This window comes from Lepisosteus oculatus, chromosome 27 (assembly GCF_040954835.1).
Source record: "Lepisosteus oculatus isolate fLepOcu1 chromosome 27, fLepOcu1.hap2, whole genome shotgun sequence".
Lineage (NCBI taxonomy): Eukaryota > Metazoa > Chordata > Actinopteri > Semionotiformes > Lepisosteidae > Lepisosteus > Lepisosteus oculatus.
The window spans coordinates 5,980,753-5,996,758 of record NC_090722.1 but is presented as its reverse complement, the minus strand read 5'-3'; the positions used below and the strand labels follow the sequence as shown (position 1 = coordinate 5,996,758).

General features: G+C 56.1%; 3 protein-coding genes across 6 annotated transcripts in view; 1 reads left to right on the top strand and 2 right to left on the bottom strand.

Annotated features, from left to right (window-relative positions):
• Positions 1-6,271, top strand: part of LOC102685363 (tropomyosin alpha-3 chain) — a 30,119-nt gene extending 23,848 nt beyond the window's left edge. For all 4 annotated transcript variants that reach the window (XM_069184812.1, XM_069184814.1, XM_069184819.1 and 1 more), the window contains one exon: positions 4,520-6,271. In XM_069184812.1, the coding sequence (XP_069040913.1) occupies positions 4,520-4,602 (83 nt within the window). In that variant the 3' untranslated portion in view covers positions 4,603-6,271. The remainder of the gene's footprint in view (positions 1-4,519) is intronic.
• Positions 6,272-8,230: 1,959 nt separating this feature from the next.
• Positions 8,231-11,327, bottom strand: pmvk (phosphomevalonate kinase). The gene is made up of 5 exons (XM_069184823.1): positions 11,122-11,327; positions 10,800-10,863; positions 10,386-10,538; positions 8,864-8,993; positions 8,231-8,787 (listed from the first exon to the last, which is right to left on the bottom strand). The coding sequence occupies exons 1-5, from the start codon at positions 11,202-11,204 to the stop codon at positions 8,645-8,647; spliced, it is 573 nt and encodes a 190-aa protein (XP_069040924.1). The 5' UTR covers positions 11,205-11,327; the 3' UTR covers positions 8,231-8,644.
• Positions 11,328-12,205: 878 nt separating this feature from the next.
• msmp2 (microseminoprotein, prostate associated 2) lies at positions 12,206-14,921 on the bottom strand. The gene is made up of 3 exons (XM_069184978.1): positions 14,790-14,921; positions 14,027-14,135; positions 12,206-13,219 (listed from the first exon to the last, which is right to left on the bottom strand). The coding sequence occupies exons 1-3, from the start codon at positions 14,899-14,901 to the stop codon at positions 13,045-13,047; spliced, it is 396 nt and encodes a 131-aa protein (XP_069041079.1). The 5' UTR covers positions 14,902-14,921; the 3' UTR covers positions 12,206-13,044.
• Positions 14,922-16,006: the final 1,085 nt, after the last annotated feature.

Sequence of the window (16,006 nt, the reverse complement as noted above, 5' to 3'; positions counted from 1 at the left end):
AGAGATCGCTGGTCCAGTCTGGGGAGGGTCACACTGTAACCCTACAGTCCAGGGATCACTGGTCCAGTCTGGGCCGGGTCACACTGTAACCCTACAGCCCAGAGATCGCTGGTCCAGTCTGGGCCGGGTCACACTGTAACCCTACAGTCCAGAGATCGCTGGTCCAGTCTGGGTCACACTGTAAGTCTACAGTCCAGAGATCGCTGGTCCAGTCTGGGTCACACTGTAAGCCTACAGTCCAGAGATCACTGGTCCAGTCTGGGCCGGGTCACACTGTAACCCTACAGCCCAGAGATCCCTGGTCCAGTCTGGATCACACTGTAGCCCTACAGTCCAGAGATTGCTGGTCCAGTCTGGGCCGGGTCACACTGTAGCCCTACAGTCCAGAGATCGCTGGCCCAGTCTGGGCCAGGTCACACTGTAGCCCTACAGTCCAGGGATCACTGGTCCAGTCTGGGTCACACTGTAACCCTACAGTCCAGAGATCCCTGGTCCTGTCTGGGTCACACTGTAGCCCTACAGTCCAGAGATCGCTGGCCCAGTCTGGGCCAGGTCACACTGTAGCCCTACAGTCCAGAGATCGCTGGTCCAGTCTGGGCCGGGTCACACTGTAACCCTACAGTCCAGGGATCACTGGTCCAGTCTGGGTCACACTGTAACCCTACAGTCCAGAGATCACCTGTCCAGTCTGGGCCGGGTCACACTGTAACCCTACAGTCCAGAGATCACTGGTCCAGTCTGGGTCACACTGTAACCCTACAGTCCAGAGATCGCTGGTCCAGTCTGGGTCACACTGTAACCCCTACAGTCCAGAGATCACTGGTCCAGTCTGGGTCACACTGTAACCCTACAGTCCAGAGATCACTGGTCCAGTCTGGGTCACACTGTAACCCCTACAGCCCAGAGATCACTGGTCCAGTCTGGGTCACACTGTAACCCTACAGCCCAGAGATCACTGGTCCAGTCTGGGTCACACTGTAACCCTACAGTCCAGGGATCACTGGTCCAGTCTGGGTCACACTGTAACCCTACAGTACAGGGATCACTGGTCCAGTCTGGGGAGGGTCACACTGTAACCCTACAGTCCAGAGATCACTGGTCCAGTCTGGGTCACACTGTAACCCTACAGTCCAGAGATCACTGGTCCTGTCTGGGTCACACTGTAACCCTTCAGTCCAGAGATCGCTGGTCCAGTCTGGGCCGGGTCACACTGTAACCCTACAGTCCAGAGATCGCTGGTCCAGTCTGGGCCGGGTCACACTGTAACCCTACAGCCCAGAGATCGCTGGTCCAGTCTGGGTCACACTGTAACCCTACAGTCCAGAGATCACTGGTCCAGTCTGGGTCACACTGTAACCCTACAGTCCAGAGATCGCTGGTCCAGTCTGGGTCACACTGTAACCCTACAGTCCAGAGATCACTGGTCCAGTCTGGGTAACACTGTAACCCTACAGACCATAGATCACTGGTCCAGTCTGGGTCACACTGTAACCCTACAGTTCAGAGATCATTGGTCCAGTCTGGGTCACACTGTAACCCTACAGTCCAGAGATCGCTGGTCCAGTCTGGGGAGGGTCACACTGTAACCCTACAGTCCAGGGATCACTGGTCCAGTCTGGGTCACACTGTAACCCTACAGTCCAGAGATCACTGGTCCAGTCTGGGTCACACTGTAACCCTACAGTCCAGAGATCACTGGTCCAGTCTGGGCCGGGTCACACTGTAACCCTACAGTCCAGAGATCGCTGGTCCAGTCTGGGGAGGGTCACACTGTAACCCTACAGTCCAGGGATCACTGGTCCAGTCTGGGGAGGGTCACACTGTAACCCTACAGTCCAGGGATCACTGGTCCAGTCTGGGCCGGGTCACACTGTAACCCTACAGCCCAGAGATCGCTGGTCCAGTCTGGGCCGGGTCACACTGTAACCCTACAGTCCAGAGATCGCTGGTCCAGTCTGGGTCACACTGTAAGCCTACAGTCCAGAGATCGCTGGTCCAGTCTGGGTCACACTGTAAGCCTACAGTCCAGAGATCACTGGTCCAGTCTGGGCCGGGTCACACTGTAACCCTACAGCCCAGAGATCCCTGGTCCTGTCTGGGTCACACTGTAGCCCTACAGTCCAGAGATTGCTGGTCCAGTCTGGGCCGGGTCACACTGTAACCCTACAGTCCAGAGATCACTGGTCCAGTCTGGGTAACACTGTAACCCTACAGACCATAGATCACTGGTCCAGTCTGGGTCACACTGTAACCCTACAGTTCAGAGATCATTGGTCCAGTCTGGGTCACACTGTAACCCTACAGTCCAGAGATCGCTGGTCCAGTCTGGGGAGGGTCACACTGTAACCCTACAGTCCAGGGATCACTGGTCCAGTCTGGGTCACACTGTAACCCTACAGTCCAGAGATCACTGGTCCAGTCTGGGTCACACTGTAACCCTACAGTCCAGAGATCACTGGTCCAGTCTGGGCCGGGTCACACTGTAACCCTACAGTCCAGAGATCGCTGGTCCAGTCTGGGGAGGGTCACACTGTAACCCTACAGTCCAGGGATCACTGGTCCAGTCTGGGCCGGGTCACACTGTAACCCTACAGCCCAGAGATCGCTGGTCCAGTCTGGGCCGGGTCACACTGTAACCCTACAGTCCAGAGATCGCTGGTCCAGTCTGGGTCACACTGTAAGTCTACAGTCCAGAGATCGCTGGTCCAGTCTGGGTCACACTGTAAGCCTACAGTCCAGAGATCACTGGTCCAGTCTGGGCCGGGTCACACTGTAACCCTACAGCCCAGAGATCCCTGGTCCAGTCTGGATCACACTGTAGCCCTACAGTCCAGAGATTGCTGGTCCAGTCTGGGCCGGGTCACACTGTAGCCCTACAGTCCAGAGATCGCTGGCCCAGTCTGGGCCAGGTCACACTGTAGCCCTACAGTCCAGGGATCACTGGTCCAGTCTGGGTCACACTGTAACCCTACAGTCCAGAGATCCCTGGTCCTGTCTGGGTCACACTGTAGCCCTACAGTCCAGAGATCGCTGGCCCAGTCTGGGCCAGGTCACACTGTAGCCCTACAGTCCAGAGATCGCTGGTCCAGTCTGGGCCGGGTCACACTGTAACCCTACAGTCCAGGGATCACTGGTCCAGTCTGGGTCACACTGTAACCCTACAGTCCAGAGATCACCTGTCCAGTCTGGGCCGGGTCACACTGTAACCCTACAGTCCAGAGATCACTGGTCCAGTCTGGGTCACACTGTAACCCTACAGTCCAGAGATCGCTGGTCCAGTCTGGGTCACACTGTAACCCCTACAGTCCAGAGATCACTGGTCCAGTCTGGGTCACACTGTAACCCTACAGTCCAGAGATCACTGGTCCAGTCTGGGTCACACTGTAACCCCTACAGCCCAGAGATCACTGGTCCAGTCTGGGTCACACTGTAACCCTACAGCCCAGAGATCACTGGTCCAGTCTGGGTCACACTGTAACCCCACAGCCCAGAGATGGCCAGTTCCAGCCTTGGCCGCTGTGAGTCTCGAGGGATGGTCAATCCTTGTCTGAGCATTGGCATCCTGTCCTGGCTGGACGGAAGTGAGCTGTTGGCGGCTCTGTTTGAGCAGGAGCACACCAGCCTCTCTGAGCTGGCCTGCATGCCGGCACACTGAAGGGCCGACCCTTCCTCTTCCTCAGACTCACACAGCGGTGGGGTCATGGGTGGGGGGGTGGGGTGTGGAGCAAACTGCCCTGGTCGGGTTGTTCGGAACTCCAGGGATCTTTCAGGAAGCGGCTGGATGAGATCTGGGATTGCTGAGCTGCCACAGCTGCCCGGCATGGGAAGAGAAACTGGCAGAGGGTGCGGGCGTCAACAAGGATGGTTGGGTATTGGTTAAAGGGGAACTGCAGGCCCAATTTCTCAAACCGGTTGCTAAATCTCTAACAAAATAAATTCATTGCCGGGATTTTTTAAAAACATCTGGAGTCGAGCTCAAAATCATGAACTTGGTGAAAGTCGCCATGTTGCCACAAGCCCCTGGTCTCCCATAAGTCCCATAAGCTGCGACGTGATGCGGGCCTTCCTGCTCACTAGTCCCTGTAATAACTGATGTACTGTGATGTACGAGCGAATAAGGACAGGTTGTGCAGCTGACGTTTCGCCGCAGATATGTTCCAACGTGATCTGCAAGCAGTTGAGAAGTAGTTTTTGTCGGCAGCGTGGTCTTGGAAGTCGAGAGCCATATTTCTGTTGCATTGAAAGAGATGCTTTCACAAGCCTGCTTGTTGGCAGTGTAAGAGGGCTGCAACACGTCACCACAAGTTTTGTTGCCTTGTTCTGAACTGCAGAACACGTCGCTGCACACGCCTGGAAGTTTCACCTCTTCTGTGGCGTCGTTACTGTGCACATTTTCCTTCCGTTGTGGTGCGCAGGGCACGCATCAGTGCCGATTTCTTTCCGACCCCGAAATGTAAAAGTGATGTTGGAGTTTCGCCACTAACGGGTGTCGCGTCGCCCCTTTGTGTCTCCTGTACAGAGAGGCTGGCTGCTGCCAAGGAGGAGAATCTCAAGATCCACGCCACCCTGGACCAGACCCTCCAGGACCTCAACAGCTTCTAACGGGCAGGGGGTCTTGTCCCCTCCCCCCACCCCCCACCGTTCTTCCCGAGAGAGGTGTTTTGGGGTGCAGGGTGGTGGGAAAGGGCAGAATTGGTCTTCCCCCCCCCCCCTTCTCTCCCTCCTCCACTGTCCCCAGACTCCTTGTCCTGGCTGATCGGTCACTCACCCCAAGGGGAAATGGGGGGTGGGGGCGTGGGGGTGATTTTTTTTTACAGGGAGAGGGAGACTTGGGGTGGGGGGGCAAGGGGGGGGGGGGCTTCTTAACGCCTGTTTCTTTGCTGCATCCTCCTGTCGCATTCGTATCAAATTCCCGCTAGATTCCTGCAGCCGCCTGACCCCTGACTGCTGAGACGGAGAGCCGGGGGGGGGGCGTCTCTCCTCGTCCCGGGACGAGCCTCTGCCATCCCCCCCCCCCCCCCCCCCCCCGGAGCCCCGTCTTCGGCGGGGCCGGGGCGCTCGGTCCTGGTTGCGGGTTCCGAGCTGAGCGCCGGCTCGGTGGAAGCCGCGCGGCGGTCCCTCCGTCTGTCCGTCCTTCCTCTGCCGTCGGGCTGCGGTCCTGGACTTGCGGCGCTTCCCCCTGCGCCCGCCGGGCCTGGTTCCGGACCTCCGGAGCCGCCGGGCCCCGAGAGAGGGGGGAGTGTTAGAGCTGCGGTCAGTCCCGTCACGCGCCGGTCTTCGTTTTTAACCCTTTCCGCCGAGCTGATCTGATGTCGTTGGGGGGGGGGGCGGTATAGGAGCCTGCAGTTCAGCTCGATCGGCCTTAACTGTCGTGCCGTTCCCTGCTGCCTACGCCATGCGTCCCCTCGGCGACCCCTGTCCCGAGCCTGCAGCCCCCTCACAGGAGGGGGAGCCGGTTCTACCACCAGCCCAAACCCTCCAACCCCCCACCCCCCCGGTGACCCCACTGTTGCCCTGTTGCCCCATCTTTGTGAGCAGAGTCCCGCCAGCGGCAACTGGGAGCTGTAGGCCTATGTCCTGCAGCGCTGCCCCAGCCAGCCCGGTCTCACCGGTCAGTCGGACGGAATAACTGTCCGCCTGACTGGCACAAAAGTGGGGTGACCGCGAGTGACCGCTGTCCGTTGTCCACTCTCGTCTGCGGCGGGGAGTAAAACTGATACCGGCCGAGTGTTCGGCCTTTACGTCGGTGGGTTTCTTTTGCACGGTTTTGTATTTCCATCGAGCTGGGGGTTCGTGTTTGTAAAAGGTTGGGGGGGGGGGGTGAGTATTTCGTTTATTTGGAGCGAAGTGTTTTTTAAGGTTCATGTGCACATTTGCCAGCATCCGTCTTAGCCAATCACAGCCTTTCTGCCCTCCACAGACGCTGCCAATCCTCACGCAGGGACCGAATCATGTGATGGGGAGGGCGGGGGTTGAGGGGACCAATCAGAATCCTGCTCTTGCCAAATGGACTCCACCCTCTAGGAGGGAGGAGAGGGGGGAGGGGCAACTTAACAGATGAGTCTTGACCAAGAAATTATTCTATACAAAACAAAATGGCAAAAAAGCATAAAAACATACTAATTGTTTTTTGGAAAGATAATGCAATAATGTTTTAAACTGCAAACCCAAACAAGTTTAAAGATGTAAACATTTTGTAAACCATTCCTTGTCTTATAATATTGCTGGTTAACTGAGTAATGAATAAAGCGCACCAATTCTTCACATTCCAGGGAAAGACTCCTGTGTTTCTTCATCCATATCTTGAAATTGTGCCTGCCTGTTCCTGTTGGTTCTTTTGAGTGTATTGTCAGGACTAAGGCCCAACTCTGAAATCATGTGTTGCCGAACACTAGGGACCACTTTGGTTTCAACCACTGAAGTGGTCAGTTTGGCAGTGTGGTCAATGACGTTGTTCAAGGGTCATGGGAAATGAAAATCCCAGCTGCCTGTAGCTCTCAGCACAGCTGGCTGCTCCTAATTGAATTGAATCAATTAGCTGACTGTTAATCAGACTTCAAGTGTTTCCATTCCTAACTGATTTCAGGGAGACTAGTAACACCTGTTGGACTGGACCAGGGCTGGACAATCCTGGGGTACAGGTGATGTTTTCAGGGTGACCTGTGAGACCTGCTATTCTGGGGTCCCCCATGCTCAGGGTTGGACACTCCTGCGGTATAGAGAAGTTCAGGGTGACCTCTGAGACCCTAGGTTACAGACTGATGATTTTTGTATAGATCGTGGGATTGATGCTTTCAGGGTGACCTGTCCCCAGGACCTGGGCTGGACATCCCTAGGTAACAGACTGATGATTTCAGATTGACCTGTGGGACCTGTTATAGTGGGGTCCCCCATGATCAAGGCTGGACACCCCTAGGTTATAGACCAACAACTTCAAGACCACCAATCCTGCTGTTGTGCTTCAGGTATAGGTGAGACTCATGCAGATTTCTCTTCCTCACCCTTCACCCAGCTCCTCAAGGGCCTCCTGAACCAAACTGTAAGAGCCGTGGAGCCCTCCTGCACCGACAGAGCAAGAACAGCAAGCAGAAAGGCAGGATGTGTTGCCAAACAGCGTGTTCTGTCCCGTCTGCCCCTCAGGCAAGAGGCAGGCATGTAAAAAAATCATTGTCTTGTTTTGACACAGAAGCACCAATGTCGACTATTCTGAAAGCTTAGGGGGGGGCTGCCTCTAGTCTTAATGACATAATGGAGAGATTATGGAGAAGAAGCAAGATATTAGCTCAGGATGCATCACTAACAGAAACGTAGCTGTAAAACTGGAGAATTCTTACACCAGGAGGACAGCTGGTCCAGTGGTCAAGACCCAGGGCTGGTACAACAGGAGGACAGCTGGTCCGGTGGTCAAGACCCAGGGCTGTTACAGCAGGACAGCTGGTCCGGTGGTCAAGACCCAGGGCTGGTACACCAGGAGGTTTCAAGTTCAAGCCCCAGCTCTGAATGGGTCTCTGCCACTGGTCCTGAGGAAGTGACTGGACATCTCCTGCCTTAGGAGGTTACTCAGTAGGTCTTTCACGTCTTCCCCACCTCAGCCGGTGTCAGGCGAGTTTAAGTCACATGATTAAATGCAGTGTGCGTGCGCCCGCGCAAGTGCTGCCCAGACCCTGTCATTGGCCACCTGTCTCCTCTGAGTGTGCTCCCAGCCCTGGTTACGCCCAGTAATGTCAGTAATGCTGTCTGTCTACATTGCAGTCGCCAGCAGTGCCTGTTAATTACCGAGAGCAATTCAAGAGCCACCCCTTGTTCCTTAGGCAATAGCGCCATCTAGCAGGCTCCAATGGCAACGCCATGTATTATTTCTAACAACATAATTGCATTTATATAGCACTTTTCATCCCAAAGGAAGGGGGAGCCTGTGGGAGTCAAGATTATAGAGTCCAGACTGGAGTTTAGCTAGGAAAAAAAAGGGTCCACACCCCACTCTTACTGACAGTGTCCTGGGGTCTGTAGTGACCAGTAGTCAGGACACCAGGGTCCACACCCCACTCTTACTGACAGTGTCCTGGGGTCTGTAGTGACCAGTAGTCAGGACACCAGGGTCCACACCCCACACTTACTGACAGTGTCCTCCCCTCTTATCTTCCCATGATGCCCATTTTATGCCAGGAGAGGCCCGGAGAGAACAGGTGCTTTTTAATAATTTGCAAGTGTCACAGAAAAAGAGCACAGCACCAGGACTGAGAGGTCTTTATTAATTTGGTTTGTCTGTTCTGGGTCTGCCAGGCCAGCTGCTCGAGTCCCGCAAGACTTCATCACTTCCCTGCCTCGTCTGCAGCCCCCTTTCGTGTTTCAGGGTTCAGAAATCTCTGCCGAACCAAGAAACTTCAGAGCAAACTGCATCGACTGCAGTTTTACTCGCATGCTCAATCCCCCCCCTCTTCATGGTAGCATCCGGGCCAAACCACATGACAGCACAGTCCGGGGGAGTCAGGAAAAGTCCTCTCCCTTGGTGGGGGTGTTGGCGCAGATTTTTTTCTGCTCCCGCCGCTGGAGTCACACGAGGGCGGGCAGTGTGCCATCAGCACGCGGGGGGAGGCCAGGTTTTCGGGGGGCGCGTACCACTTCTCCCCGCACCCCCGTGTCGTCACACCCCCGCTCGTTCACGGGCCAATGAGAGCAGCCCCCCCAGCTGCTCCTCCAATCGCTGCGCGCCGCTGTCGTTGTGGATTGTCCAGTCGAAAGCCACGCCCCCGTCCAGTCCACACTCCGACTCCGCGTCGTCGACGCCTGGGGGGGAGAGGGACGTGAGGGGGGGCCCGGGACAGGGAGGAAGAGGAGGCGGAGGAGGAGGAGGGTGAACTACCTGCGGTGAACTGCCAGCCCCTCTCTCTCCGGGTCTGTTCTGCTGCCTCCACGCGCACCGTCCGGCACCGATCAGGATAGCGGCTCCAGAACCACTGCAGGTCCGACCGGCGCCGGGTGTCGCTCACGATCTGCAGGTCAGACAGACATCTGAGCGAGCGGTCAGGCCGATTCTCCTGCTCACCCACCGACACACTGGGACACACCCTGAGACACTGGGACACTGAGCTGCACCCTGAGACACTGAGACACTGGGCTGCACCCTAAAACACTGAGACACTGGGCTGCACCCTGAGACACTGGGACACTGGGACCCCGAGACACTGGGACACCCGGCTGCACCCCGAGACCCCGAGACACTGAGCTGCACCCTGAGACACTAGGACCCCAAGACACTGGGACACTGGGCAGCACCCTGAGACACTGGGACACTGAGCTGCACCCCGAGACACTGGGCAGCACCCTGAGACACTGGGACACTGAGCTGCACCCCGAGACACTGGGCAGCACCCCGAGACACTGGGACACTGGGCAGCACCCCGAGACACTGGGACACTGAGCTGCACCCCGAGACACTGGGCTGGACATAGAGCTGCACCCTGAGACCCTGAGATTCCGAGACCCCAAGACACTGGGACACTGGACTGCACCCTGAGACCCTGGGACACTGGTCTGCACCCTGAGACCCTGGGACACCCAGCTGCACCCCGAGACCCCGAGACACTGGGCTGCACCCCGAGACCCCGAGACACTGGGACACTGGACTGCACCCTGAGACCCCGAGACACTGGGCTGCACCCTGAGACACTGGGACCCTGGGACCCCGAGACACTGGACTGCACCCCGAGACACCGAGCTGCACCCCGAGACACTGGGACACTGGGCAGCACCCTGAGACACTGGGACACTGAGCTGCACCCCGAGACACTGGGCAGCACCCCGAGACACTGGGACACTGAGCTTCACCCCGAGACACTGGGCAGCACCCCGAGACACTGGGACACTGAGCTGCACCCCGAGACACTGGGCAGCACCCTGAGACACTGGGCAGCACCCTGAGACACTGGGACACTGGGCAGCACCCTGGGACACTGGGACACTGGGCAGCACCCCGGGACACTGGGCAGCACCCTGAGACACTGGGACACTGAGCTGCACCCCGAGACACTGGGCAGCACCCCGAGACACTGGGACACTGGGCAGCACCCCGAGACACTGGGCAGCACCCTGAGACACTGGGACACTGAGCTGCACCCCGAGACACTGGGCAGCACCCTGAGACACTGGGGCACTGAGCTGCACCCCGAGACACTGGGCAGCACCCTGAGACCCTGGGACACTGAGCTGCACCCTGAGACACTGGGACCCCAAGACACTGGGACACTGGGCTGCACCCCAAGACACTGGGACCCCGAGACACTGAGATACTGGACTGCACCCTGAGACACTGGGACACTGGGCTGCACCCACAGGCTGAAGCACTCCCGGGGTGACCCACATATCCAGATGAACCCTTTCCTCACCCACACAGGCTGCTCGGCTTCCTGCACCACCAGCCGGCAGAAATATCCGGGATCAGCGCTCCGGCGCTCCTCGCCCCAGCGGATCATATCCGCCCGGAACACCTCCTTATACTGGTCGGATCCCAGGAGCCGGGGGAAGTCCAGGCCGCGTTCCTGAAGACGGAACAGAAATCAGCTGAGGTGAAGCACCCGATCCCTCCCAGGAGCCCCAAGGGAGACCCGTCGCCCCAAAACCGCACGAAAGCCGGGCCAGTGCAGGGCGCACATGGGGGTCTCCTCCAGACCCGGTGCCTGCTGGGAGTGACGGGGGAGAAGAAAGAGCCCACTCAGCCCAACTCACTGGGGACAGACACTGGAAAACGCGCAGACAGGCACCACCCCAAGAAAGAGTCTGAAGAGGGGCCGCAGGCTGACCTGGGAATACTGCTGCTTCAGGGGAGCGGAGAGGCGCAGGATACAGCACAGCTCCGGACCCAGCCTGCTCCTCGGAGAGAGAGAGAGAGAGAGGAGAGGAGATCAGTGGTGCGTTATTATTCCCTAGGACTGGAAAAAAAGTCGAAAAGTAACATCTGGGAGAGGGCTGTTACTCAAACCCCGCACTCAGGAGACCCGGGATCAACAGCCAGAGCAAGACTGACACGGGTCAGAGGCACAGACGCGCCCTGCCCCTTCTGCGTGAACCCCGCCGGCGGCGCCGTGTCTGCAGCCGAGCAGGACCCTCGCCGCGCCGGCTCACCTGTCGCGGATCACCTCGGCGATGTAGTCCTTCCCGGACTTCCGCTTCCCGCTGAACAGCAGGATCAGCTTCGGCTCGGTCATGGCGACCGGCTGGGCTCGACTCGGCACCGCCAAACCCCCCCCACCCGAGCCCAGGCTCGCTTGTTTCGAACAGAGCCCGGCCCGCGGTTTAAATCGCAAGGGGGGGAAACTGCTGACATGGTGACGTCAAGCCGCCAGACAAGGAAGGCGGGGTGCCGTAGAGTACAGAGTATACGCGCAGCCTTAAAGTCCTTTCTAGTTACGTGTGGGAGAGAGAAGCTGATTTCAAGCCGCTTTTTCATGCAGTTCATGAAATTTCATTTCGCCTGAGCAAAATACTAGAAACTCTTGTATAAGAGATACATACGTATCAGTGGTCTGTTTTATAAATTATATTCGGCCTACTCGATGTTTAAACTTTACATTTGGAAGCAAAAAGATATTCCGTATATTTCCAACACGCAGGGGCTTTTAAACACACACTGCCTGAAGCATTTTTAAAATCTTTTTTGTATGGTTAACCTTTAGCGTTGGCGTCAATATTTTGGCAGTATTTGTTTCCTAAGTAATACGGTAACATCGGGCAACGATCGTACCATTATATTTCGATAGACATGAGTTGGAATAGGGGAATACCATTTTATTTGCAAGAATCCAAACAAAACAAACGTATCAATAGTCTTTGTTTTAAACAACAGTACTATAATGAAAACGAATTTAGGTTCTATAATATTTTTTTTAGACTCGGAAAAATAATCTGAGTTTCACAATTGATTTTAAGCTTTAACCTCTCCCCCCTCCAACTTGGGAAAGATAGGTCAACCGGGCAAATGGGCGGGGTCCATCTTGAGAAGGAACGCCCCCTAAATCAAGGTGCGCTTCCCAGCGCTTCGGCCAGTAAAGGGGGCGCAGCGGGGTACGCGCTGGGATGGTTTGCCAATCCACCGTACGGCGGACAACAAACACACGGACAACAAATCACACTCACTCACACCTTGGGTTTCTAACTTCTACTGAACCTGTGTGCAGAATTTCACAGAACCAAAAATAGCTTCGCTTTCCAACTCGGTGGCTGGTAGCACAGCCCGGCGTGGATTACCTGCTGCCAGTCCCGGATCAGGATTCCTGCTGTGCTGGGCGCCTGCCCGCCTTTACCACAGTGTTGTTTGCCCCAGGAGCCCGTTTAATGCCCGTACGAGTGTGAGACAGCAGAAATAGCCAACAAATACCCCCAGACCTGTGCTTTGGTGCACCAAGACGCCTTTATTAGTCCACAGTACGTTCAGTCACATGTTCATCTGCGATCCCTGCAGCTGTAACAGATATCTGCTGTCTGCTGGAACTAATATTCCTGCAGAACCGAAACGAAGATAAAAGGAGCTTCACATCATGTGCACTTGTGCTGCCAAACCCCACCCAACTGGGGTGAGCCGATCGGGGTCCTCTTGACTGCTTCCACGATCTTCTGACCCCCCTCCAGCTCACCTTACAGAGTCTAAAACTGCAGTCTGGGCTCGTCTGTGAGCTCCGCCAAATTCATATGGGCTGAGAGTGATCCAGCTATTATATCTCAACATTGGCTATGTTATATAGCGCCTTTTGTAACCAGATACCCCAAAGTGCTTTACTTCTCAAAACACACACCAATCAGCTCTGATAAACAGGGGAGCACAGCTCTACAGTGTTGATTTGAACTCTTTAACATTTTTAAATAAAAAAAAACTTTTATATTGTACACATCGAGTTATAATAGGACATCTTGTGTCACCACCCGAACTGGTCGGTTCGCAGGAAGTGGTTTTCCCAAAATTGGGATGCACGACAGGATTCTCCAGGATCTGCTGCGGGATCTTGGGAATTAAGGGCTGGAAAATCCTGGGCGCGGGGGGGGGGGGGGAGGTCAGAAGAGGGGGTCGTTGTCGGTCTTCCAGGCCGCCCCCCCTCGCCGCCGCCCCCTGGAGCCCCGGTCGATGCAGGGGATCTTGTGATTGGCCCTCATCACCACGGCGACGCTGCAGGAGTCCGGCCTCTGGATCGCCTCGCACCAGTCTGGGAAGTCGATGGGCTGCTGGCCTCTGGGACACAGGGAGAGGAGAGGATCATGGCACTCAGATACACGGGGAGGAAAACTGGGATTTCCCACTTTCCCAGGTCATCCGCTGAGATTCCCACCCCTGGCCCTGGTGAGCTCAGCAATTTATTCCTGCAGAGCTCTTAATTACTTAATTGAACAATCAATTAACTAATTTATTTACTGGGGGGGGGTTGCTCTCAGCGCTGACTTTGTCAGAGATCTTTAAGGGGCCTGAAAAAAAATGGATGCCCCTTTGTAGACACACAGGAGACAACCGCCAGTCCATTTTCTAAGAGCTTCCTGCAATTCGGGGAGGGGAGCCAGCAAGCAACAGGCGCAAGGCGGGGTACACCCTGGACGGGACCCCAGCCGATCGCAGGCCACTTGTAGACACATTACACATTTTTCCAGAAGCCAATTAACCCACCAGCATGTTATTGGACTGTGGGAGGAAACCCACACAAACAGGGGCAGAACATACAAACTCCACACAGACAGCACCCCAGGAATGTGACCCAGGGCCCCGGAACAGTGAGGCAGCAGTGCTAACCACTGCGCCACTATGCCACTCACCAGTGAATTCCCCTACAAACCAAGACATCTACCGGATCAATTATGAGAGGAGAACTGCTATTTCCTTTAGACCCTGTTGCCAAGCAACAGTCCCTCCACCACCACCCCAGGCAATGATGTCATTAGCATCTCCTCCAAACACCCCGTCCCCCAGATCTCCCGTCCGCCCCACTCCCCTCCCCTCTTGCGGCTGCAGGCGGCCCCAGGGCCCAGCTGGAGAGAGAGCCCCACTCACTGGTCACAGCAGCCCACGCCGAAGGGGTTCAGGCAGATGCACTGGTAGCAGTCCTTGGTCAGCCAGGTCTCCCCGATGCCAAACACCTGGCCCTTGTGCTCGCAGCTTGCTGGAAAGACAAGGAGCAGCACTCAGGCTCCCAGGACACACAGAGCATGTAGACACGCAGAGCACACTGAGCACACTGAGCACACTGAGCACACTGAGCACTCAGGCTCCCAGGACACACTGAGCACACTGAGCACTCAGACTCCCAGGACACACAGAACATGTAGACACACAGAGCACACTGAGCACACAGAGCATGTAGACAAGCAGAGCACACTGAGCACACAGAGCACTGTCTCCCAGGACACACAGAGCACACAGAGCACCCAGACTCCCAGGACACACAGAGCACACTGACCACTCAGACTCCCAGGACACACTGATCACTGAGCACCCAGAGCACGCAGAGCACATTGAGCACACAGAGCACACAGAGCACCCAGACTCCCAGTGGAGACAGAGTACACAGAGAACACAGACTCCCAGGACACACAGAGCACATAAACACACTGATGCACACAGAGCATACAGACTGATAGGACACACAAACCACATACTGTAGATGCACAGGACACGCAGAACACCCAGATCACCAGCGCCCTGGCCGTGAGTCGGTCAGCCTGTTACCCATGATGCCGAGCTGGCGCTGTCCAGGCTGACCGGCCACTCTGGCCACGGCTCCGATTGGTTCAACAGCTCATTGCCCTGGTCTTACCTTTGGCGTTGAAGTAGCACTCCCCGCTGGCAGAGGGGGCCACACCACGCAGAGCCACACTGATCCAGCACAGACCCAACAGAGCCACTGTCTGGCTGCCCTTCGCCTCCATCTCTCTGCGACAGTCCGAGCCCGACCCGCCTGCACTCCCGACTCCAGTCCGAGATGCATATTTATACCCTCCTCTCCCTTTCGTAAATATTTACCCCGCTGCCCTCCCTTTGTGCCTGTGGCTATTGTGCGGTACAGTGTACACACTGTGGGGAGGGTAGATAACAGCACTGCAGCCTGACCGTTGTGTGTCAGCTCATCACACACTCCGATACAGACACACTAATACACAGTCTGACACCGATACACACACACGCTGATACAGACACACACTGATACATTTACTGATACATACACACACTAACACACTGACACACACACTGACACATATAGACCGACACTGACACACACACAGTGGAGAGGAGAAGAGAGGGGACACCAGTGGGTGTGGAGAAGAGAGGGGACACCAGTGGGTGTGGAGAGGGGAGAGGGGACACCAGTGGGTGTGGAGAAGAGAGGGGACACCAGTGGGTGTGGAGAGGGGAGAGGGAAAGGAGAACAGAGGACAGGGGAACAAAGCAAATCGGGGCAGAAATGAATAGAGCTTTGTTGAGGTCAGAGTGGTGTGTGTGCATGTGTGTGCGTGGGGGATATCTCTGCCTGTGCAGATCTCCATCTGTGTTTGAGCAGCGCCGATAAAACACATATACACACATCTCCACACACACACTGACGCAGCGCCGCTCTGTCCAGGGGGAGAGGGGGAGGTGGGGTGACCCACTGACACGGACCCGATAGATTCCACCTGTCCCCAGGCCAGAAGCCACAGGTGTGGCCCAGGTGTCAGGGGGTGAAAGGTCACAGGGAACAAGAGGGGAACCCAGAAGCCCACCCCCAGTTAAAAACACTGTTTCGGAGAGTGGAGAGCCCAGTGTACATGTTGCTGGTTGCCCTCAGTCAGAGAAGACACTCAAACTTCTGGTGCACTATGGCTGTCGTCGCATCAGCCAGGTGGGGCTGCACATTGGTGGTGGTGGAGGGGATCCCCATTACCTGTAAAGCGCTTTGAGTGGAGTGTCCAGAAAAGCGCTATATAAGTTATTATTATTATTATTAAACTTCAAGATGAGAAACCCAGGCAGAAATGGTCGAAGAGGACCCGAGAG

Excerpts from the sequence above, each read along its gene's own strand:
- pmvk (XM_069184823.1), bottom strand. The coding sequence starts at position 11,204 with ATGACCGAGCCGAAGCTGATCCTGCTGTTCAGCGGGAAGCGGAAGTCC. Across the intron at positions 10,864-11,121 it reads GCCGAGGTGATCCGCGACAG|GCTGGGTCCGGAGCTGTGCT; the intron begins GTGAGCCGGCGC and ends TCCGAGGAGCAG. Across the intron at positions 8,788-8,863 it reads GGGCTGGCAGTTCACCGCAG|GCGTCGACGACGCGGAGTCG; the intron begins GTAGTTCACCCT and ends TCTCCCCCCCAG.
- msmp2 (XM_069184978.1), bottom strand. The coding sequence starts at position 14,901 with ATGGAGGCGAAGGGCAGCCAGACAGTGGCTCTGTTGGGTCTGTGCTGG. Across the intron at positions 14,136-14,789 it reads GTGCTACTTCAACGCCAAAG|CAAGCTGCGAGCACAAGGGC; the intron begins GTAAGACCAGGG and ends TTGTCTTTCCAG. Across the intron at positions 13,220-14,026 it reads GGCGTGGGCTGCTGTGACCA|AGGCCAGCAGCCCATCGACT; the intron begins GTGAGTGGGGCT and ends CCTGTGTCCCAG.